The sequence below is a fragment of the Lissotriton helveticus genome, chromosome 1_1 (genome assembly GCF_964261635.1).
Source record: "Lissotriton helveticus chromosome 1_1, aLisHel1.1, whole genome shotgun sequence".
Taxonomy (NCBI): domain Eukaryota; kingdom Metazoa; phylum Chordata; class Amphibia; order Caudata; family Salamandridae; genus Lissotriton; species Lissotriton helveticus.
In genome coordinates this window covers 1,907,993,684-1,908,016,793 of record NC_136057.1, presented here as the reverse complement: position 1 = coordinate 1,908,016,793, position 23,110 = coordinate 1,907,993,684, and the positions used below count along the sequence as shown (strand labels likewise).

At 45.2% G+C, this 23,110-nt stretch overlaps 1 protein-coding gene across 1 annotated transcript in view; it reads right to left on the bottom strand.

Annotated features, from left to right (window-relative positions):
- LOC144754771 (flavin-containing monooxygenase 1-like) overlaps positions 1-23,110 on the bottom strand; it is a 531,164-nt gene that overhangs the window by 20,106 nt on the left and 487,948 nt on the right. Inside the window, exon 7 of the mRNA XM_078642974.1 lies at positions 15,471-15,543. Coding sequence (XP_078499100.1) covers positions 15,471-15,543 — 73 coding nt within the window. The remainder of the gene's footprint in view (positions 1-15,470; positions 15,544-23,110) is intronic.

Genomic DNA, 23,110 nt, shown 5'->3' with positions numbered 1-23,110 from the left:
CTGCTTTGTATCGATTGTAACTGAACTCGCTTTTAATAAAGGTTTTAAAAAAAAAAAAAAATGGAGTTCTTTTACGCAGAGATAAGTGCGTTTTCAGAGCAAAAGAGGTTGAGTATTTGGGGTACTTGGTGAATGAAAATGTTATCTTCCCAAAAATGAGTTTAGTAGACTCAAAAGTTAAATCTAAAGCTCCTTCGGATAAAACAACTCTTAAGTCTTTTCTTGGCATTTGTGAATTTTATTCATGTTTTGTGCCAGATTTTGCAAGCAAATTGAGACCACTTTCACGTATGTTGATGAGAGGTGTTATCTTTGAATGGAACAAAGAGTGTCAAGATGTGTTTGATTGGGTTAAATGACAGTTAACATCTCCCAAAGTCCTTAAACACTATGACCCGTCTCTCTCCTGTACTCTTACAGTAGATGCAAGCAATGTAGGATTAGGAGCGGTCCTTACTCAAAAGAAAAATGGAGAAGTTAGGACTATAGGATATGCATCTAGGGTTCTATCTACATCAGAAATTAAATGTTCTGTTATTGAAAAAGAATTGTTGGCTTGTTGGTGGGCTGTCATGAAATTTAGAAATTTCATTTGGGGACGTAAGTTCTGTCTCCAAACAGATCATAAACCTTTGGTTTTTATTCTTAGTGGAAAGAATGTCAGGGCCTCTACACCTAGAATTTCTAGATTATCTTCTAAACTTCTTCAGTTTGATTTTTCAGTAGAGTACATCCCTGGTTCAAAAAATGGTTGTGCAGATTTTTTAACCCGTTCGTCAGACATTGTTGAAGTTGAAACGGATATAAGGGAGGAAGATAAGGAAGATTTCATTGTTGCAGCTGTGTATGTTCCTCACTTATATGCGGTGTCAGAGGAGAAGTGGCATAAAGCTCTTACATATGATGTTTCATTAGGTAAAGTAATGAACTTTGTAGAAAAGGATTGGCCTAAAGAAAGGAATTTATCCTTTGATTTTAAAACTTTCCTGCAAGTTGCAGATGAGTTAACAATTGAAGATGGACTGTTGTTTAGAGGGGATAAACTAGTTCCTCCTGTTACATTGAGAGTAAGTTTAGTTAAGAATGCTCATGAAGGTCATCTAGGAGCAACTTTGACGAAAAAAAGAGTACATTCCTCATTTTGATGGCCTTCTATTGACAGCCTTGTAGATGAATATGTAAAATCTTGTGTCATTTGTTCAACTTGCGACAAGGCTATTAAGTTGCGCACTCCTCCACGAATTCCTATTGAGATGCCTTCAGCACCATGGATTAAGTTAGGGTTGCATGTTGTAGGTCCTTTTCATGCTCTTGATACATCTTCAAAATTTGGTTTAGTCCTCATGGATTATTATGCGAATTGGCCAGAGATCAAATTTGTAAAGGAAGTAACTTCTAGGACAGTTATAGAGTTTCTTAATGATGTTTTTTTTAAAAGAGGGATATCCCGAATTTTCAATTACAGATAATGGTACGCAATTCATTAGTTCAGAATTTAAAAACGTCCTTCGAAGTTGTAGTATCAAACATTTGAAGAGTTCATTATATCACCCACAAACCAATGGCTTATTTGAACGTATGAATAGGGTGTTGGGTGAATGTATCCAATGGGCCTTGTCAAATAAGTGTCTAGTTGCTAATTCCGTGAGGGGTATGTTGTGGTTTTACCGCACTACTCCTCATTCAACTACAGGTGTTTCACCTTTTGAATTGTTATGCGGACGAAAAGCTGCCACCATCTCTTGCCCTGCATGGATGTCTAAATGGGTAAAAGGAAACCTTTGGACTGATGAGAGTGTTAGGAAACCGGTTAAGTCAGTTCAGAACAAACAGAAATCATACTTTGATAAAAGAATGAGAGTTAAAGATGTTAGTGTAAATCCAGGTGATTTTGTTTGTGTCAAGAAACCTGTTGATGTACAAAAAGGTCTTTCTAAAGTTAGCTCTCCTTCAAAAGTATTGGATGTGAGAGGAAATTCTGTTAAACTCAGCAATGGTCAATGGTGGAATAAATCTCAGGTAATAAAGACAACAATACATTCCACTCTACTGAATGATAACGATACTGATGCTGTAAGTTCAAAGTCCTGTATAGACAAGTGTAAACCTAGATTGTACGGGGAATGATACCCTGAGACGCAGCATACGTGTTAAACAAATTCCTCTTAAATATAAGAAGTGATGTTAAGTATTTTCTTAAATACCTTGAGATGCATCATTTGTGTCTATTTTATTCCTCTTAGATAACATGTAGCATTAGTTATTTTATTGTTTTTTCTCGTCTTTTATCTTTCTTCTTCATTTCTTTTCTTTCTTTTTTTCTCTACTTTCCGTATATTGTTCTTATCAATTTACATTTGTTTGTTTTTATATAAAGGAAGACCCATGTAGTGTCTTGTTTTTTTTTTAGATTGTTATCCATTAAGAACACTCCTGTTTATGTGTTCTGTACTATGTGTTCTATGAATGTCAGTTGGCAGTCTTTCTCTGTGACTGCGGTCGACCTGCTCTGATGGTCCAGCTTACTTACAAATAAACCTACAAACTGACCTTAAGACAGAGTCTTCATTTCTTCATTACGACACACCTGTCACCTCTGGGAGATTGCAAAATGTGCTTCTAGTGAGAGAATCAGCGTTTATGTCACAACTGGTATGGGACAAAGAGGCTCTTAATTTTCTCAATCTCTTAAAGGCAAAAAGCATTTTTTATGATTGCTTCTTGCCAGTGTTGTGGATGTGCCATTTCTTTGTTATAATCTCTACCACGTTGTTCGATAGGGGGGTATACATGGTTATACATGTCATCTTCTCTCCGGAGTCCTATTGTCTTGTTTCCAGAAGGGCTTCCCATTTGTGAGGTTTCCTAATTGTTTTGGAAGGGTAACCCTTTGTTTGAAGCTTCTTTGTGAGTAGGTCAGCCTGATTTTCAAATTAACTTTGCCTATTGTAGTTCTTGCGTAGTCTTTGAAATTGTCCAACGGGCTGATTCAGGCGCAGAGATCTAGGCTAGTAACTGTTGAACTGCAGAAGGCTATCCTATCTGTCTTCCTATAGAATGTTTTCAAGGTAATGGTATTCCCTTTGATGTTGATGAATTTTAGGAAAGGAACCAAAGTATTGAGTCATATAAAATATTAATCTACGCGGGCCGTAACCCCTTTCCAAATAATAAAGATGTAATTTATGAATATGCTCCATAGCATGATCTCACTTCTGTAGGGGTAACCATTGCTGTAGATGTAGACTGTCTCAAAATTGGCCATGTACAAGTACGCCTGACTTTGGGCACCCTTTCTTCATAATTTGTAAAAATCCGACTTCAGAAATTGACCTCTAAATTGTTGTAGTTGTGTTGTTCCTTGCCTTGCTTTGTATTTGGGTCAGTTTGCTCCATCCATTGTACCTGGTTCGAGGATCCTCTTCTTTGCGTCCTTTCACTTGCTCTGCCCCAACCAAATCATTGAAAAAAAGGCTGATTCTTATGAAAATATGTGAACCTGGCTGGGTAACCTCCCTTCGGAGGATACCATAAAGGTATAAATAGATAAAACGTTGGCACATGATAGAGTCCTTTGTCCTGTTATTGCATTGTCGGTTCTTCCTCACTACTATGTTAGTCAGAATTCAGTTATTATACATGATGTTAACAAACAGGAACTGTGTGTACATGCAGACACTATACTATACTCAAAGCTGGTCCCCCCACTTTATGTATTTCAACACTGAAAATATAGAATGAGAAAATTGGGAATGTGCTACAGGCAAAGAATGGTAAGGGGTCCTGGCATATCCAAAGTCAATGTCTAGGAATCCCTGATTAAATCCACACAATGTAACTATTTGCAGCAAACCTATCTATCCTTTAGAAAAATTGCCCACATGTATTCAAGTGCATCACATGCTTGTCATTGGTGCCAGGTAACATAAGCTTATTTTTACCATATGCTATATAGTGTATTGAACATAATCCTATTTTGTGCAAAATGGGATGTATGCCCAGGTCCAAGAATATTAAGCAAATGCGGAAGTTTATAGACTTGTCCCTGGTGACTGCTATAAGGAATATAGCGATGCACTGGAAGTGAAACAGGGCGACAAACATAAAGGTATGGGTGCCAGATCTACAAAAATGGCCTCAGCTGAGTTGGCAGTGCTTGTGAAGTGGTCCAACAAAAAATCAACAATGTGACTACTGATGACCGGGGCACTATACTGATGGCACTCCTAGTGAAAATGGACAAACATCCCCCATTATCACCATGGACATATTCCAGCGTTATTTTGGAGCTGGGTTTCCGTTTTTTTCTTTTTGTGTAGATGTTTGATGAACCTTGTTAAACATACATTGTTATATGATATAGTACTATTATGCAGTGAGGTTCTACCAGCTTGAAAATTATCATCTCATTTCTTTACATGGGCATGTCATTTTTTTTTTTTTTATAAATGTTTTTATTAACATTCTCAACAAATCGGCAATGATGACAATACATAGAGAATCATATTGTAAAATCAGCATATGGGAGTTTACAGCCATGTCCAGTTCAAAACAGCCAAACATTATGCAAAGGTGTGACAATCCTATCCTTGATGCTATCCTCTGCATACCTCCCACCCTATTAATCTTCATCGGAACTATCTCCATCAGGTTCCGGCAGTGGGTCACATATGTCCCCGCGGTATGCATTCCAGGCTGTCCAAATCTTTGTCCATTTACGGGGGCTACCTCGACTAGCATATACTGTGCGTTCTGCTACCATAGTCAGGTCCATATCTCAACACCATGTTGTCAGCGAGGGCAACTCCGACGCGCCCCATTTCTGTGCGATGTTCCGTTTTGCCACCATTAGTCCCAGTGTGACCCACATTTGTCCATGACGGGAGAGATCGTTAGGTTCCCATATGTTAAGTAGGCACCTACGCGGTTCTGGCATCAGACACACTTCCATGACTTGGGATATTGTTCAAATTACCTGCCTCCAATATTCTGCCAACGCTGCACATTCCCATATGGTATGTATGAATGACCCCTCCTCTCCACACCTTCTAAGGCAATATGGGTCTTGTGCCCTGTGTATTCTATGCATGAAAAGTCTGGTGTAGTAGATTCGATGTAGGATTTTAAGTTGTACAAGTCCGAGACGCGCGGGGATTCCCACCTCCCTGGGTGATGCCAGGGCTTCCTCCCATTCTGAGTCCTCAATGTCCCCCAAGTCTGCCACCCACTTGCCCCGTAAAGAGGTCGTCGGGTCTGGCAGATTATTGATCAATTTTTGATAGGTGAGAGATGTGGCTTTCTATTGCATGTAATCGGTCAGTAGTCGGTTTTCTAGTGGGGAGGCCTCGGGGACTTCGGTATCTGGCGGGATCACAGCTAGTAATGCGTGCCTAATCTGCACATATCGATAGGTCTCAGTTGGGCCCAGTTCATATTGTTGCTGAAGTTGGGTAAAAGATATCACTGTGACCCTGTCCCATAAATCTCCCACTGTGGAGATCCATATGTTGTCCCACTGTGTAAATCCTTTGCTGTTTCACAGTTGTCCCAGTTTTTTTGTGTCCCAAAGTGGGGTGAGTTTGGTTATAACCCCTCTCCAACCCAGTCGTGTGTGCGCTGTGTGCCATAAGACAGCCGTGTGTCTCGTGGGGCCCATTAATTTCAGCGCTAATCCTTTATTATAGAGGACTGCTAGTATGTTATGGTCACCCAACTGCGCTCTATCTGCCTTATATGCTGGGTCATGCTGGGGCGCATGCATCCACTGGTTAACAACCTTGAGGTGTGCCACCCAGTAATATAGTTGCATATCGGGGAGCGCTATTCCGCCGTCGTACCAGCTTTTATGTAGCTTCGTCTGCGCTATACGAGCAGGCCGGTGTCCCCGGAGAAGTGTTGATACCTGTGCAGCTAATTGTTTGAAGCATTGGGGTGGGACCGAAAAAGGTGTGTTATCTAGGGCGTAGAGAAACCTGGGTAGGGCCATCATCTTATACAGTGCTGCCTTGCCGAGGGGTGTAAGGGGCCTCATCTCTCCTCAAGCGCTCCAGGGGTGGCGCCATATTCTTGAGATGGAATTCTGCTTCATCTTGGGTAATATGAAGTCCCAGGTATTTAAAGGAACTATCAGCCAACTGGCAATTTTCCGGCAATTGTGGTGGAGGACCCCTCAGTATGTAGAGTGTCGGTTTGGCCCAATTTATGGTATACCCTGAAACCCTCCCGAAAGCATCACAGATGTCAAGGAGCACTGTTATAGAGTGTTCCGGTTCTGTGAGGTACACCAGGATATCATCGGCGTACAGGGAGATACGATCTTCCCATCCCTCTTGCCATCTAATTCCCTTCAACAGTGGAGCCTCCCTAATCAATGTTGCCAGTGGTTCCAACACAAGCGCAAACAAGAGTGGCGATAACGGGCAGCCCTGGCGCGTCCCTCTTGCTAATGGTATTTCACCCGATAAATACCCATTAGCCATCACTCTAGCCAGAGGTCTCGTGTATAGGAGTTTCACCCAAGTACAACATTTGGACTGAATCCCAGATGTGGGAGGATTCCAAATAGATACCGCCATTCCACCATATCAAACCCCATTTTTGCGTCTAGCGACAATACCACTGCCGGTTCTAATAATGAGGGAGCTTTTGCCAGTGCCCCTTGCAGTCGTCTAAGATTAAGGGATGTGTTTCTGTTGGGCATGAAACCCGATTGATCAGGGTGTATTAGGTGTGGTAAGTGTGACGTCAGTCGGTTCGCCAACAGTTTGGCCAAGATTTTAGCTTCTGCGTTCAGCAGGGATATCGGGCGGTAGGAGGTGCATTCGGACGGGTTTACCGGGTTTTGGGATTGCCACTATTGTCGCAATGCGCTAGTCCAGTGGCAGCTCACCCTTTTCCAAACTGTCATTATATATTGCCAATAGATGCGGGCTCACGGCCTCCGCTGTTTGCTTATACCATTCTATGGGAATCCCATTAGGTCCCAGCGCTTTTCCAGACTGTATCGATTGAATCGCTAACTGTAGCTCTTCAATTGTTGGGGCTGCTTCTAATTCTAAAGAAGCTTCTTGCGTCAGCGTTGGCATCTTTAACAATTGCAGAGATTCTACTACCTCTTCCTCTGTCACAGCTGAGGTCGGCGTGTAGACTATTCGAAAGTAGTCTGCCAGTCTGGCCACTATTAATTCCGGATCTGTCGTGAGTTGTCCCCCCTCTTGTCGTATATGGCGTATACTTCTGGTGCCACTCTCTCGTTTATCCAGCCAGGCTAACATTTTCCCAGCTTTATCTCCTATGTCATATATTCTGTGTTGGTTTGCAGTCAGATTAAGTCTCGCCCCCTCTTGCAGGTGTTCTTTGTATTGCTGTTGCCGAAGATGTAATGTGTGTGCCTTGTCTGGTGTGGGGTCTACCGAGTAGTCGGTGTCCGCGGCCTGTAGTGTTAATTCTAGGTCTAACGGTTCCTTCTGTTTTGCCCGTTTGTGCCCTGTGATTGACGCTATCGCCTGTCCTCTAAGGACGGTTTTATATGCCTCCCATAATGTGGAGCGCGACGTCACCGATGTAACATTTTCTGCAAAGAAATATTTCGTGGCCCTATGGAGTTCTTTTTTAATCTCAGGGACACGGAGATGACCGGGGTATATAGGGTATAGTCTCTGGCGGGATCTGTGGCGGTAGGAGTAGGTTAGTATCACTGGGGAGTGGTCCGAAATGCCACAGGGCTTGATATCAACCTGCTCTACATATTCTAGATTGGTACCCAGTGTCAGGAAGTAATCCAATCTTGATAAACTGTTGTGTACCGTGGAGTGGTATGTGTAGTGGTAAACTGTAGGGTGGGTGTGCCTCCAAGCATCAATGAGTCCCATCGCCTCCACAAAGCCTTGGAGGCGAGAGGTGCCCGCCGTCAGGTTCCTAGCTGGGTATCTGTCTATGGTGGTGTCTAGTACTGCATTAAAGTCTCCTCCAATAATGAGGTCCCCCTCCGGCAGTGCCAGGAGAAAGTCGCTAAGTGCCGGGCGTGCCACTGCTTGGAGTGCTGGTGGAATATATACTGATACAATAACAATGAGTCTTCCTTCCCATTGACCCTGTAGTGCTGCAAACCGTCCCTGGTCGTCGGTTTTAGTCTGAAGGACCATGAAGGAGGAACTTTTCCGTATTAAAATACCTGTTCCTCTTGAGCCCGACGTGAACTCAGAGTGCACTGCCATTTTGTACCCCCATCTGTCCAGCGCCTTACATGTCGTCCCTGCGAGGTGTGTCTCCTGTAACAGCGCCAAAGTGGGGCCCTGACGTTTCAGGGCCTGCAATACCAGACCCCTTTTTATTTTGTCGCCCAGCCCTCGAACATTCCATGTCACAATCTTTAGAGGGGCGGTCGGAGCGTCCAGGGGTACTCCTAGGACTCTGTCAGGTTGTGAAACTGGTGCCATAGATGTGGTGTATAGATATTGCGTAATGTAGCTTAGTCTGCTCCCACACTGAATCTCTGGTTAAACATTCCCCTGCTCTATCATCACTGCCTCTACAAGTTAAAATTATGCTAAACAAAAACAAAACTCCCCCCCCTCGAAACTCCATTCCCCTCCCTGCCTCCCTGCTTAATGGACAAAAAACCGCCCACCTCCCCAACTCAGCAGAGTGCTCTTTCCCCACCCCAACCATAGTACTTGCTTGATGGGGGTAAAGAGTCCAGCGAAGGCCTTAGTCCTTCATCCCCTTCATGGCCTGCCTCAGTCTGATATCCAAGGCCGGCACGATTGTTACATTGTTCGGATAGGAGTGGTCTCCCCGGTAGAATCAGGCTCGGGGGATTATCCCTCACCGGTCATTTCTGCTTCTGACAGTGGCGAGTGGACCGGGACCGGGCTTCGCATTGTGTGGTTGCTTGCATTTTCTTCCTCGTCTTGGTTTCGACGGCCCCTACCTCCGCGTCGTGAGTTATCAACTCGCCGCCAGCCCTCCAGCCAGTCATATGCCTCCTCCGGGGTCTCAAAGAACCATGTTTTGCCCTCTGCCACTACTCTGAGACGGGCTGGAAACAACATAGAGTAGGGCAGTTCCTGCGCTTTTAGTGCTTTCTTTACCTCCAGGAAGCTGCGTTGACGGCGGGAGACTGCCACTGTGTAGTCCGGGAAAAATTCAATTGATGAGTTGTTAATCCGAATTGGTGGAGAGACTCTCGCTGTTTGCAAAATGGCGTCTTGGTCACGGAAGTTAAAGAGTCTGGCAAGTACTGGCCTGGGCAGTGCCCCCGGTTTAGGTCTCCCGCCCGGGACCCTATGTGCTCTTTCCACTGAGAAAAAACTGGAAAGGCATTTGGGTTGTAGTTGTGTTTTGACCAACTCCTCAACGTAAAGGTTCATGGCCTGGGTACCCTCGCTTTCTGATATGCCAAGAATTCGTACGTTGTTGCGGCGTGAGTGCCCTTCTTGGTCATCGAGTTTCTCCGCTAGGTGTTTGTTCTCTACTTCTAGCCGGGACAAAGCTTTCTGCATCTCTGTGGTGTCTGCCACTAAGGATTTGGTCACTATTTCCACCTCTTTTACTCGGTCCGCCATTTTGTGAAAATCCGCACGGAGCAAAGTGACATCCGTTGAGATCACTCCTACTGTGGTCTGGACGCTCGAGAGAGCCACCATAATGTCTTCTAATGTTACTTTTTTGGATCCCTCACTCTCCGTACCTTTATCTGTGGACGTGTGCCCCTCCTGTCGCGTCGGCGAGCCTTTGTCATAGGCATATTTGTCTAGTTTGGCCTGGGTGCTTTGATTACGCGGGCCTCTGCCCGACATGGCGTCGGTGGGGAAGGGCATTTTCTTACGATGAATCGTGTAGCAGTGGATGTTGTCTCGGCGCGTGATCTCCTCAGGACTGTTGACGTAGACTGATATATTGACGCTATTGCAGTGAGAGATATGCGCCCAAAATTACGTGTTCCCGTGGTGTTCGGATCTGGGAGTGGGGGTCCGCCTTGATGTCCGTGCACAGGCGCCGCCTCTTGTGTATGTACTATTATGCAAGCTGTCTCCTGTCCTCCGTATCGCGTCAGTTGGGCAAGGGGTCTCTCACAATATTCAATTTGCAATATAAGTTCTCCACTGTCCCACTATGCCAACCTCTGACTTGTGTAAGGCACTATGTATGAGTCTCAGTGGTGTACGTGTCGACAGTGCGTAGGCTCCCGGTCACTTTTCTGGCGTCTTGGCCTCCCTGCAATTGTACTTGCAGCCTCCGAATGGTTTGGGACTCCCAGGGGGGGTTAAGTAGAGCTTTGTAGGGTGTGTTGGCTCTGTGTCCTTCCTTTACCCACTGTGCACCAGGTGTTTCGGCCGCTGTTCCCCCTCTGTAATCGTAAAGTACGCCAGGCCCCGGCCCCCTTGCAGTCGGTGGGTTGCCTCAGGCCTCACCTGGCCACTTGAACTGTCCAGTTACTCCAGGGCATTAAAGCAATATATGCCTGTCGCTTTCTCTCTGCGCCAGCAGCTACTGGGGGGATGATCTGTGTAGTATTATTGGCGTGGCAGCCACGTATCTCGTTATTGTGCAGGCTCCGGTGTCACTGCCTGGGGGCTGCTTCTTTTGTAATTGCACATGCCGCCGTTGTTCAGTTCAGGGCCCCCGGGGGGGGGCAATGAGAGTGTCTCTGGGTGCGGCGGCGCCGGACCACTTCCCCTCACCACGAGGTAACGCTCGTTCTGGCCGCCGCTCTCCCGCCTTACTCGCGGACCTCTAAGTACGTCAGGCCCCCGTCTCTGTGCGGCTCGTAGGCCGCGTCGGGCCGCACTCAATCTCCGGCACTTCCCGGCATCAGATTCAGTCCGGGTTTGCACCGATGCGGTTTGCACCGATGCGTGCCGCCCGGTCTCAGACCACCGCTCAGGCCCGTGGAGTGTCCAAAAGTTACGGATTAGTGGTCGAATTAACGTGAAGGGTTGTGCCCTCGCCGGAGCTCCTCAAGTAGGCAGCCATTCCACTCGGCCGCTAGCCACGCCCCCCGGGCATGTCATTTTTAGTTAGTACGAATACTGAACTCATTGATACTTTGACCTGTGGTTGTTCGATTTGCAAGGTTGGCTGCTGGCAAAATGTTCTTTTGTTTAACTTTCTATTAAATCATAAACAATATGTAATGTTTACGTTTGTGCATAGTGATTTATGGGAATATTCAGGGTTGCTATACTGGAGAAATACTAATTAGGGCTTTTGAAACATACATGGCTGTATCAGTAAATATATTATACCCAAATCTAAACAAAACTTCCCTTTGACCTTTGTTTTTTCAATGTTTTTTTAATCATATTCCACATGCAACATGTCTCTGCACCCCCAAACTTAAGCAGCCAGCGCCCACTGTGCACAGGCTTTAGTCGTACACAGTGGGGGTTAGCCACAGGGACTGGCATGTTGCCAGGTTCTAAGCCCAGTTCCTATGGTGAACTCTACATGGGTGGTCAAACCCCTCTGGTTGGGTGGGGTGAGCTGCAACGCTTGGACTTCAGACTGACCTATCACATAGCCCCCATTGAAAGGCAACCCCCTTTGCAAACATAATTGGACTGTCTACAGCAGCGGTTGGACGTAAGAACCAACCTGCTGCATGTGTCCAACCCCACTGCGCAAGGCCTTGGTGGCAGGGACTGAATTATGGTCAAACCCAGCTCCGAAGCCGCTGCATGTGGCAATCCTCTACATGTGGCAGTTGGAAAGAGTACAGCCATACTGCAGTGAGTATCTTTTTCTTTTTTTTCAGTGTTTGTGAATCCTATAAAAGAGTTGTGAATTCCTAGGCTCACAAGGGAGGGCACAGGATTTGTGGTCCTGGAATAGGATTCACGAATCCCATGATAAAAATAAATGTTTTAATATTTATATTATTGCCAGGGTAAATCCGTTTGGGGGCCCCCACATGGTCGGGATTTATATGAGGTTCACCAGCTCCCTATGCCATTTTCTTTTTTTCCATGCTCAATGAATCACGTTGGGTAATGGTGCCCAGAAATGTCTCAGGTAAAGTCAGTTAATCAGTGTGCCGCACTTTGGTGAAACCGTAGTCTAATTTGTGAATCCAAAATGGACGACAGTGGAAAAAGCTTACTATTCGAATGGTGTGCCATTGTTTTTTTAACTAGATAGCTGGATATATGTAAAGAAAAACATGCCTCCCAGTGGAACCCCCTACTCAACAGCACCTGAGCTGCTATCCCTCTGCTATTCTAACCCCTCTGTACTTGCTGTGGTCTGTGTGCACACTTGATCGCACCCACTGTAACAATGCAAGTCCCCGTAGGAACCTAACAATTTAAAACATAAGCACAGGTGCACCACACATCAATTCCAAGGAAGAACAATAATAAAGTCTGTATCCAACACGGATGGTCTTCCAATTTTTCCTTTTTATTCCAAATTCAATAGCTTTTAAAACTAGGTCATAAACATCACTTTTCACAATGGTACAGCTGCTGCGTTCGTCCTTGAGACGGGCTTCTTCGGGGCACTGAAATTTGAATAAATCAATCTCATCAGGAGCGGAGCCAGTAGATAGCCGGATCCGTTGCCTATGAATCGTTGTCCATCTAAATTAAGGTTATTCCATATTAAGTATGCACACCGACTTCCTCTTGATGATGAGGAAACAAGACAATATGCTGATCTAGAATTTCGAGTAGGTCCAATGATGAGACACAGATAACTGTGTAAATGCATGCAAAAGCTCACGTCAGGATAGGTCCATGTTATAATTAGATTTTAACCAGAATATGCAGGGTGCATATTACCAATCGCCATTATCGCCGCTTTAGCTGGACTTTTTCCCGCTAATGCGGTGATAATTTTATCGCCCTATTACCAATCTGTCGCTAACACCAGTTAGCAACAGCTTTTAGCCGATAGCTGGCATTTAGGGGCCCACTTTGCATGTCAGCAATAATTATCCCTAATGACATCCAAAGTGGGTGTGCCAAGATGTTAGCGACTGAAAACAGTTGCTAACATCGCTATCTCCTATTACCTACAAAGGCGTAGTATTGGAAATATTCGTGCTAAGCGCGAATATCTCCAAAAGCTAACACCTGCCCAGAGCAGTTCTTAGTCATGTTATCCAATGGGAGGTGGATAACATGGCTAAGAGCATTGTCACGATAATGTGTGAATATCGCTGTATTTCCAGCGATATTCACGCTTTTCTAATGATTTTTATCGTTTCTGAGATAAACCTTGATGATAGCAAGGTATCTCAGCGATAAAAATCGTCGTAGTGCGGCGATAAAATTATTCCCGCTAACCCTGCTTAGCGATAAATATCGCTATTGCTAGGTAATATGCCCCCAGGTTCCTTATCATGAAGGGAATATGTCAAAGGTCTGCAGAGGATCCCAACGGCTTAGGCGGCATCAACTTGTGGCTCTGATAAACTAGATTATTATCCCCCTGTGGAGGTGGAAGAGGTGTGGCGCCGCGGCCAGGGCGACTGACGCTGGAATCTGGGGACCACGGTTCGATCCCCGGCTCCGGCGGCAGGTTAGCCCAGCACCATGTGACTCTGGGCAATAGCTCGCTTAATCTTCCCGACGGCCCCCAGCGCCTAGAGACCCTTACGGGTGATTGTGCGCTTTACAAATGTGGACTTTACTTTTACCAAGATCAGACTGTCATGATATCTTCGAAATGCCAAGAGTCACGGCGGAAGGAAGGAAAAGACAGGGCTTTTGCATGTGGGAGAACATCCGTGTTGGATACATATTTTATAATTATTCTTCCTTGGAATTGATGTGTGGTGCACCTGTGCTTATGTTTTAAATAGCTGGATATATGTGTCCTTCTTGGAATCGCAAATCTGTGGAGCATCTGCTAATTAAAGTTCCAGATACCTCTAAAATGTAACCTCTTCATGCCCAAATGGGAACATCTACTAAACTCTAATTTCTCGTAAACTACTGAACGAATTTACACCAAACCAATCAAAAGCACTTACTTAAGTAAAGTTATGATTACATGCCACATTTGGTGTAACATTGTTTAGAATTTTTTTTGTTTTAGTATGGAAGAGTAATGGATCCTATGGAAGTTAAAATAGAAAATATCACTTTTGGGACAACACCGATTTTTCAGTGGCGGCTGGCAGGGATCGGGAAGGCGGATAAAAGGGGGTAAATAAAAAATGTAACTAAACTTGCCTCCTTGCATTGTCCTCCTCTGCGTCCTCCTCGTCGCGTCTCTCCTCTCCTCCCTCCGATCGGAAAAGGAAGCACCCAGGCTTCCCTGAGCAAATCGCAACGCTGCAATGCATCATTGTGATTGGTCTGAGTGCCCTGGTTCGGCTCTCAGATAGGGGCTGGGGTCCAGGGTATGTTCTCCACACAGGCTGTAATGCAGCCTGGGAGGAGAACATGCTAAGTGCGCATGAATGTGTGGCCGGCCCGAGATGGCTGGCCAAACATTCTTGCGCACTGAGGGAGTGGAAACCACTCCTCTCTTTCCCTGCTCTGTCAGCAGAGTAGCCCCGCCCCGCCTGGCAAAGCTGCCACACCTGCAACAAGAAAAAATAAAATGATAATACCATTGAGCTATTATCATTTTATTTTTCCTTACACTACTGAAAAGCAGTGGGGCGACACCCTCCGCCTTAGCAGAGGAGCACCCACTGCTATTTTTAAGACCCTGCTTGAGAGAAGTCCACAAAACTTGCCTTGAAAATCCCAGAGTGAATATATTTTGTTTTGGAAAGTTCAGTACAGATTCCTTGAATGACGCCAAAGTAATTAAGAAAACTAAAAATGCCTTTGTTTTTAATCTACACACACACACACACCCACACACACACACACACACACACACACGCACGCGCACACACACACACAGACACACACACACACACACGCACACACACACACACACACACGTGATATTTTGCAGATCAATGATAAAAACTCAATTTTTGGGTAATAAGTAAGTCCCGGTGGGGAACTACGCTCCGCCTGCTGAGTTTACATAGTTTTGCATACTCCGCATTCTGTTGCAAACGCAGAGTCTATACAAAACTACAACTCCATGGCGGAGCATAGTTAGCCGGCCCCATCACCCTCCCAAAGTAATATAAAGTAAGAAAAAAGGTAGAGCAGGTAAGAGAGGGGCCATAGCAAGGAGGAGGCAGCCACGGCAGGTAAGTGCCTTTTTCCTCACTCTATATTACTTTGGGAGGGGAAGGGAGTGGAGTTCCACAGAGTTTTTTTCCAACTCTGTGGACCTCCAAGTAGAGGCACTACGCTTGCTCCGCCCAGTGTTAGTAATAAATCAGAAAAAGCATTCAATGCACCCAAATGAAAATCATGTTTTATATTTTTATAATTTAAATATGTATGATTGAGAGTCCTTTACTCCTTACACGCTTGCATATATAGGGGAAAGTAAGTGAAACAGAAGTTAGTTACAAAGATTGGAGACATTCTCCATTTAACATCTCCTACCTTTTTAACACCATTTTGATCCTTTCTGCAAGTTCTTCTCGCTGTTTCTCCAGTGAAGGCAGCTTGTTAAGCCCTGGAAGACAGGAACAATCTTTCAGTCGAAATGGATGACTGGACCCTGTGCTGCACCCAATATCTCCTCCAGTTTGCATATACCATTTCATTATGGGTCTTTTTTACTATCCATGCATGGAAGTGCCTGAACTGCTGCCAGAGCAAGTCTTGTGAAAGCCTTTAGGTCCAACTTCTGCACTGATTATTATTATTATTATTATTATTAGCATTGTTCAACCTCATACAGTGTTGCACCCCACAAAGAAAATAAACTCAGCTAATATTTCTACTATACAATTTTATTGATTATTTAAAATAATAACATCCAATGTATATGACCCCCCTTATGAGTTACCCGATAAATTACGACATGTATGTTAACTCCTGTTGCTGCAAATATTGCAATTATGAGTTTTGCATATTTTATTGCATCTGATAAATACTGGGTGCAATAAAAAACGCATCCTGTAATCAGTGGCTTAACAAAATCTCCTGAAAGGGATGTCCAGCCTTCTACACTGCCTGCTGGACTCAGGCACGCACAACTATAAATGATATACAATTGTTTACTAAACTCAACAATAAACGTAATCAAACTTTCATTCTCTATTCTTTAATCATTTAACTGAAACATGTATTGTTTCAAGGATTATTTTCAACAAGATCATGAAACATCAAATTCTTGATAGATATAAAACTCAACTCAAAATAATAACAATCTGTAAATATATACAATCATAACAGCTTCTTGTTTAACCCCTTGGCCGCGGCGGTAATTCCGCCGCGGCACTAGGGGGGAGGGGACGCCGCCATGCTTGTGACAGAACCACTCCATCACGAGCCGCGTGGCGCTGTGCTTGTGACGGAATGGCTCCGTCACGGCCCCGCCCGCTCAATAGAACACGCCGCGCAGGCGCGAAATCAGCGCCGCGCAGGCACGGCGGCCGGGCCGTGATGGAACTATTACGTCACCAGCACAGCACCACCATGGCTCGTGAAGGAATGGTTCCGTCACGAGCATGCAAGGGGTTAAACAATGCAGATGTCTGTAGCCCAATGCATTTCGGGACATTTATTGTTCCTTCTCCAGGGGAAACACTGTAAAGCAATAAATAAATGAATATCAATCAGTTAATAAACACAGTTATTTGTCTATCAGTACCAAAAATCCAACCAATTGTTGCAGAGTCAGATAATGTGCTTCTTTATGTACATCCAAATTATATGAGATGAGCCAAAATAAACACACCTGTTTTCATAAAGTTGAAAGAATAAAGTCAGAATATAGAGACCATCACCAGTATAAAGCCAAAGTGAAACCTTCCCAAACAGAGTACTAGCCTCGACTTACTCCACTCCAATACCAAAGGCAACCTCCAGCTGTACAAAATCAGGAGCGACCAAATTGATAATCGGTTGCTCTGTGGAGCAAACCTGCTGATATTTATTGAGTAAAAATCCCCAATAATTATTGGAAGATGCAGATTTGCTGCAGTAAGTACTAAAATCCACAAACTTTCCATTATAAGGGTAAACGTAAAGTAATCGGGGCTATTTATTGCAGCTGATAAAGAACATGCCCCATGAGATTGTTCATTTGCAGGTTCATAAATATCGCCTCTAAAACACAGCCACTAGAAATGAGGGCCATAGAATCCTGCAATTACTGGGAGAACATAGTGCACAATAAGCAGGTTTTTAGAAAAACTGTGCCTATATCACCTACAAGAAATTATATGCAGAAATGTAACACTTTTTGAATTTCCTTCCTACTGGTTTAATTTGATGAAAATCTACTCATGCGACCTCCTGCATCTGATCTACTTCTAATTCATTGCAAGAACCCATGTTGTTTTTCTTTCCCAGTAATACTCAGTCTCTCACCTTAAAGTATTGTGTTACATCACAGTACAAAACACAATGTAGTCCACCAATTGAAGAACATTTTTTTCTCTTAAATTTGTCCATGTGGTTTTGATTATTTTAAGTGCAACTCCAAAGAGAACTTTACTTTCACTGTGGAAGTTTCTGCAAAAGGATGGAACGACCAAGATTTGCTAGTATTTAGTAAGCAACCATTTACAGATTTACTCTACTTACTTTGATGATATTGTGCAAATTAATATTTTGGAATCATTTCATGTGTAAGTCAATACTTTAAACACAATGGGCCCCAGTACGATGTCGGGCGGAAGGCCATGTGTCAGCTCGTTGGAGTTCTGCCCGACATCTGATGCATCGGACCAATGGGGGGGAATCCACTCTGCCTCCGACAGGCTCAAGGAGCTTATCAAAGTGGAGGGTGGATTGTAATTCCCGGAATGGAGGCGGTGCCTGCTGAGGCACTGCCGTGGGGATTAGGATGCACTTTCCCACAGCCATTCTATAACGGTCCGACTGCCATTGAAAGGCTGTCTGAAACTGACTTTGGGGTCTGCTAGCAGGGCGCCTGTGCCCCGCGTCCCCTGCTATGGGGCTTGGGGGTAAGCTGTGGTGCCCACAAACATTCATGCATTGTGCGGCAGGCACTGTGCCTGTCACTCGGTGCATGGATGTTTAAAAAGTGCATATTTCATATTGTTGCTTGTGCTGCAGCCCACAGCACAAGCCGCAATAGGAAAGATACACTTTCTGACCACCGTGAAAGTAGTTGCATCCTAATTAAGCCTGGGCAGAGTTCCGCTAGGTGGAACTCCACAAAGTGCAAAAAAAACGATGTCACGTTACGCTGAGCTCCTCAAGCAGTGGAGGGCATAGGAAAATTGCAATTTGCAGTAATGTTCATTGCTGGATGTTTGTCCGAGCTGTGAACGTATCGCGAACAGCACCATGCACAGCACAAGCGGGTGCTGTTTCCTTTCTGCTGCTCGAGTAGGTTTTCTACTCGAGCTGCAGCTGTCTCAATGCAAACAGATGGTTTCTTAATTTGCACGGTTGTGTTCATATGCGGCCACCCGCAATGAGAAATCCGACCGCCCACGTTAAGAAATAATGCCAGAAGGGCGATTTCCCTCACTCGTACTCCCCAACTTGACGTGATGAGCGCAAATGAGGAAAAATCTTGCCGGGAGGTGGATTTTTCTCACTCGCCAACTTTTTTATTTTTCAAAGACCTTTATTAAGAAACGAGCACATCAAGTTACAAAATAAGCAGGCGGGGATTACGCAGGTAAAGAGGAAAAAACACATCTGTTACACACACTTTTGGAACAACAATGTATTAGTAGCCAACACAAGTACACGAGAGAGAGTGACAGGAGATGGAGCAGGAAGGACAAGGAAGAGTGCCAAGTGCTGGCGGGAGAGGCCACAAAGAAGCAGCAGTGCGAAGAGGTGGGGGAGCAATCCTCTACGGGCCAACACTGGCGGCTGCAGTGGGCAATGAGCCGTCAGGGAGCGCGAGAGAGGCCGTGGAGGGCGGAGCACTCTGTTGCAGGAGGTATGAGACAAGGGGAGCACAAATGTCAAATGACGGGCAATTAGCCGTTGTCAAATCCCAGAATTCAGACAAAAGTGTCTGACAACGTGCAGCATCCTCAAGACAAGCGCCGACCTTGGGTGCAGGTCTTCAACCTCAATGCATGGCGACCCTGCGTCGGGCAAGAACGAGCAGCATAGCGGTGAGGCGGCGGGAGGCATCCGGACAATGTTTCACAAAGCCTAAGAGGCAGATCAGTGGGTCCGGCATGACAGGTGTGGAGGTGATTTCAGTGATGGCAGTGCAGACATCGCGTCAATACGCAGAAACCTTGGGGCACAGCCAGGCGAGATGAGAAAAGTTGGCAGCAGGGGCAGAGTCCCATTCTATGCAGCTGGGCAGGGGAGCGGTATAATCTATGCAGGTATTTAAAATATATGAGGTGCAGAGGGTAGTTAGGGGACAGACGCTTGGTCTGCTTGCAACAATACAGCCAGACCTCCTTAGAAAGATCGGTGCCTAGTCTTTTGTAATGAAGGGAATACCAGGTTATATGCGATGGGCATGGCATTGGCAGAGAGCAAGCTGGAGCCAGAGTATATCAAAAGACCATACCAGGCCCAATGCTGGGTCTCCACCATGTCGATCTCTCCGCGCGGGGGTTTGGCGAGGGTAAATATAGCAGTCTGGAGAGGCAAGGGGGCTGCTAGGTTAGCTTCCACTGCCATGTGAGGCTGAAAAGGCTTCGAATGTAGCCAGAAGTGGAAGAAGCTGGCTTAGGCAATGAGGGCGTATAATTTGAAATCCGGGGCACCCAGCCCACCACACGATAAGGGGAGTGTGAGAATATCATATGCAATTCTAGGCTGATGCCCAGCCCAGACAAGAGAGATAATGGGAGAGTGAAGTGTACAAAAAAATGAGCCGTGAGATGAATGGGGATGTTCAGGAACAAGTTTAAAAATTTAGGGAGCACTACCACCTTGGCGATAGCTATGCGCCCCGCCAGGGACAGGGGCAAGCACCACCAGAGGGGGATCTTAGTTTCCAGCCAGTCAACCGCCCGGCCGAAATTTGCCCTCCAGAGTCCGTCCACGTTCCTACTTAGCCTAACGCCCAGATATCTAGTGGGCTCGACACCCACACAAATGGATATATCGGAGTGAAGGGGACAGTGGCGTTCATCAGAGGAAAGGGAATAGACTTACCCCAGTTAACCTGGATATCAGACAAGTCCCCGAAGCGCACCACCTCGCGGAGCATAGGGCCGCGATTTACTTGGGGTTGTGGATATAGAATGTAAAGGCGTCCGCGTACATTGAGACTATCAAGGCTTGGGGTGCAAATCCAAGACGCCTCTGGGTGTGATGCTGCCGGAGCCTAGCGGCAAGGGGCTCCATAGCTACAGCAAAAAGCATGGGGGAGAGTGGGCACCCCTGCCTCGTGCCCCTAGAAACGGGGATGGGCTTTGAGATCTGACCATTGATCCGAAGGCGAGCTGTAGGGAGAGAATAGAGAAGGTGGACTTTGCGCAGAAAACCGGGCTGAAGCACAAGCGAGGGAGAAGGTAAAAGAGGAAGGGCCACTCAAGAGCGCCTAAGGCTTTGGTTGCATCTAAGAGGGCAGCCACGGCCGGAAGAGTAGGGTTAATCTGGTGGAGAATAGCGAATATGGTTCGGAGATTGTGCGACATAGCATGACCAGGGATGAAACCGGACTGGTCTGGGCGAGCTATCAAGGGCATGAGAGGAAGGAGGCGGGAGGCCAGCAGCTTGGCGAAAATCTTATTATCGGTGTTGATGAGAGATATCGGGTGGTAGGAATCAAGGAGCTCTGGGCATTTGTCCGGTTTTAGGAGCAGTGTGAGCAAGGCCTTGCGGATTGATGGATGGAAGTGGCCCACACTCAGAGGAGTCATTATATATGGCGGCAAGGTGCGGAATGAGAAAGGGCGCAAAACGGTTTGTAAAAGGACGCAGGAAGACCATCAGAGCCCGGAGCTTTATCGCCAGGCAGAATGTTAATGGCTGCCAGGATCTCCTCCTTAGAAAAGGGTTCGTTGAGGTACTCCCGATGGCTGTTGCCCAGCCAGAGGAGCTCAAGAGTGTCGAAACATTGGTCAAGGATGTTGTGCAAAGGAACGATCCCAGCAGTGTAGAGTTGAGAATAAAAGGCGGTGAACCTGTTCACCACCTCATCAGGAGAGGTTGTTCGTTCAGGGCCCCCATCCTGGAGCGCTGTGATATACGAGGCGAACAAAAAGGAGATAGGTCCTTAGCTGGGCTGAGGGAGGGCTGGACCCTATATAAATCTGACAAAAGCAAGCATGCCCCCTTTCTCAGTGACTCTATAAGTAAATACCAGATCAACAATCTCATTAAACCTGGTATGGTTTAATGAGATTGTTAAATAAAACTAATGTCCTGTAGTCTAAACCCAGCTATATAAATAATATGTGACGTTTTGGAATGTCACAAACCGATACATCATGATCCCAGAGTTGTTTATGAGGGATTCGTTGATTTCCAATACTTATGTCGAAATCACGACGGGTCATACACTCAATATCCCAGAATGCACTTACTGGGAAACAATCAACTCTTAAACCGCGAAGAGATGGCCGCCGCGGTCACAAACGAACCGCGAGCGAGTGAGAAGCACTGGGTTACGCAGCAGGAACAGACTGTGGTCTAAAAGGTAATTTTGTTACAAACGCCCGCACGAGGCTTGCCCAATAGTGGAGGTTAATCTAGCGAGTAGTAATGCCTCATACACTTTGCTTACAGGATTCGGCGATCTTCGCTTTTGGAAGACGCAAAGAACAACACAAGCGCGACTTTGTTTTCCACAGCCCCGGCTGGGGCCGTAGGTGTGGGCTAGAGACTAGTCCTTGTCGAGCAGAAATACAGGTACTAATTTAACAGTTTTTCGGGCCCAAAGTATGACATTGTGTGAATGATTTTAAACCACGTTGCACTCACGGGTACATTGTTTATACAGGTACACGTGTCATTTACGAGGAAGAAATAGAGTAATCACCAGCGAAGTCCAAGACAGGTACGATTCATGCGCCAGTGATATATATCAAAAGGTTTTAGTTATTTAATTTTAGATACTATAATTAAGATATATGTTGCTTATAACAGGAAAAATCACAAGATACGAAACTCCTCTGCCCCACCTGGTATAGAAAGATCCACAAGACTGAGGTATGGATCCCTAATTTCTAAATAGAACTTCCAGCAACGCATTACAAGGCTGCATGGTGAATGTGGACAATTCCCTTTTGTTCCCCCACCAGATTGCTTGTGCATAAGAGTAACCGATGGAGACCTGAAACACGGATGTTGTTTATGAATAGAAACCAAAACAGGTCATATTCACAAGAAAATATAGGTACATTTAAGTTTATCCAAACGGTCTTAATACGTACTTCAAGAGAGGCAAATAATATAGTAAAACGGTATCTTTTTACATTCCAACAGAATATTAACAAGAGCCCTGATGATAGTTCGGATACGCTTGGTCCTTACTTGAAACGCGTCGGCAAAACCAGCAAGAGCTGGCAAATTCAACAAGAGTCAATACTTAGTGTGGTTTAAAATAATATTGCCTCATGGTAGTTTTCTCTTGTTCTTTTTCTCTTGTTTAAGAAGTAGATCGTTTGATGTAAATAACTCTTGTAGTATGGAATGGTTCAATACACTGTAAATTCGTGGCACGGTAATGTGCATTTTGTGTTGAATGTAACATTTGAAGTCTTAATAATTGTTTTGTATAATCCGTATGTATAGTGTAAAAATGTTTTGTGCTTAATGTGAAAAGTAATTGTGTTGTATTGTGTATTCTTTTCTGCCATTTTTAAAATCTTGCTCTAAATAATTTTTCTAAAAAAACAGGTATAAATAAAAATACCATACCAGGTTTAATGAGATTGTTGATCTGGTATTTACTTATAGAGTCACTGAGAAAGGGGGCACGCTTGCTTTTGTCAGTGATATACGAGGCGGCATGCGACCATCGGAGCAGATTGGCTAAAGTCTTACTCAGGCGAGCCCCCTCACCAAAGCGACGTGCCCTCGCCCCCCCTGCCAAAACCGGAGCGTTCTCTATTGGCCTCATCATTAAAATCAGAAAGTTTACCCCAGAGCTGTGCAAGGATGTCAGG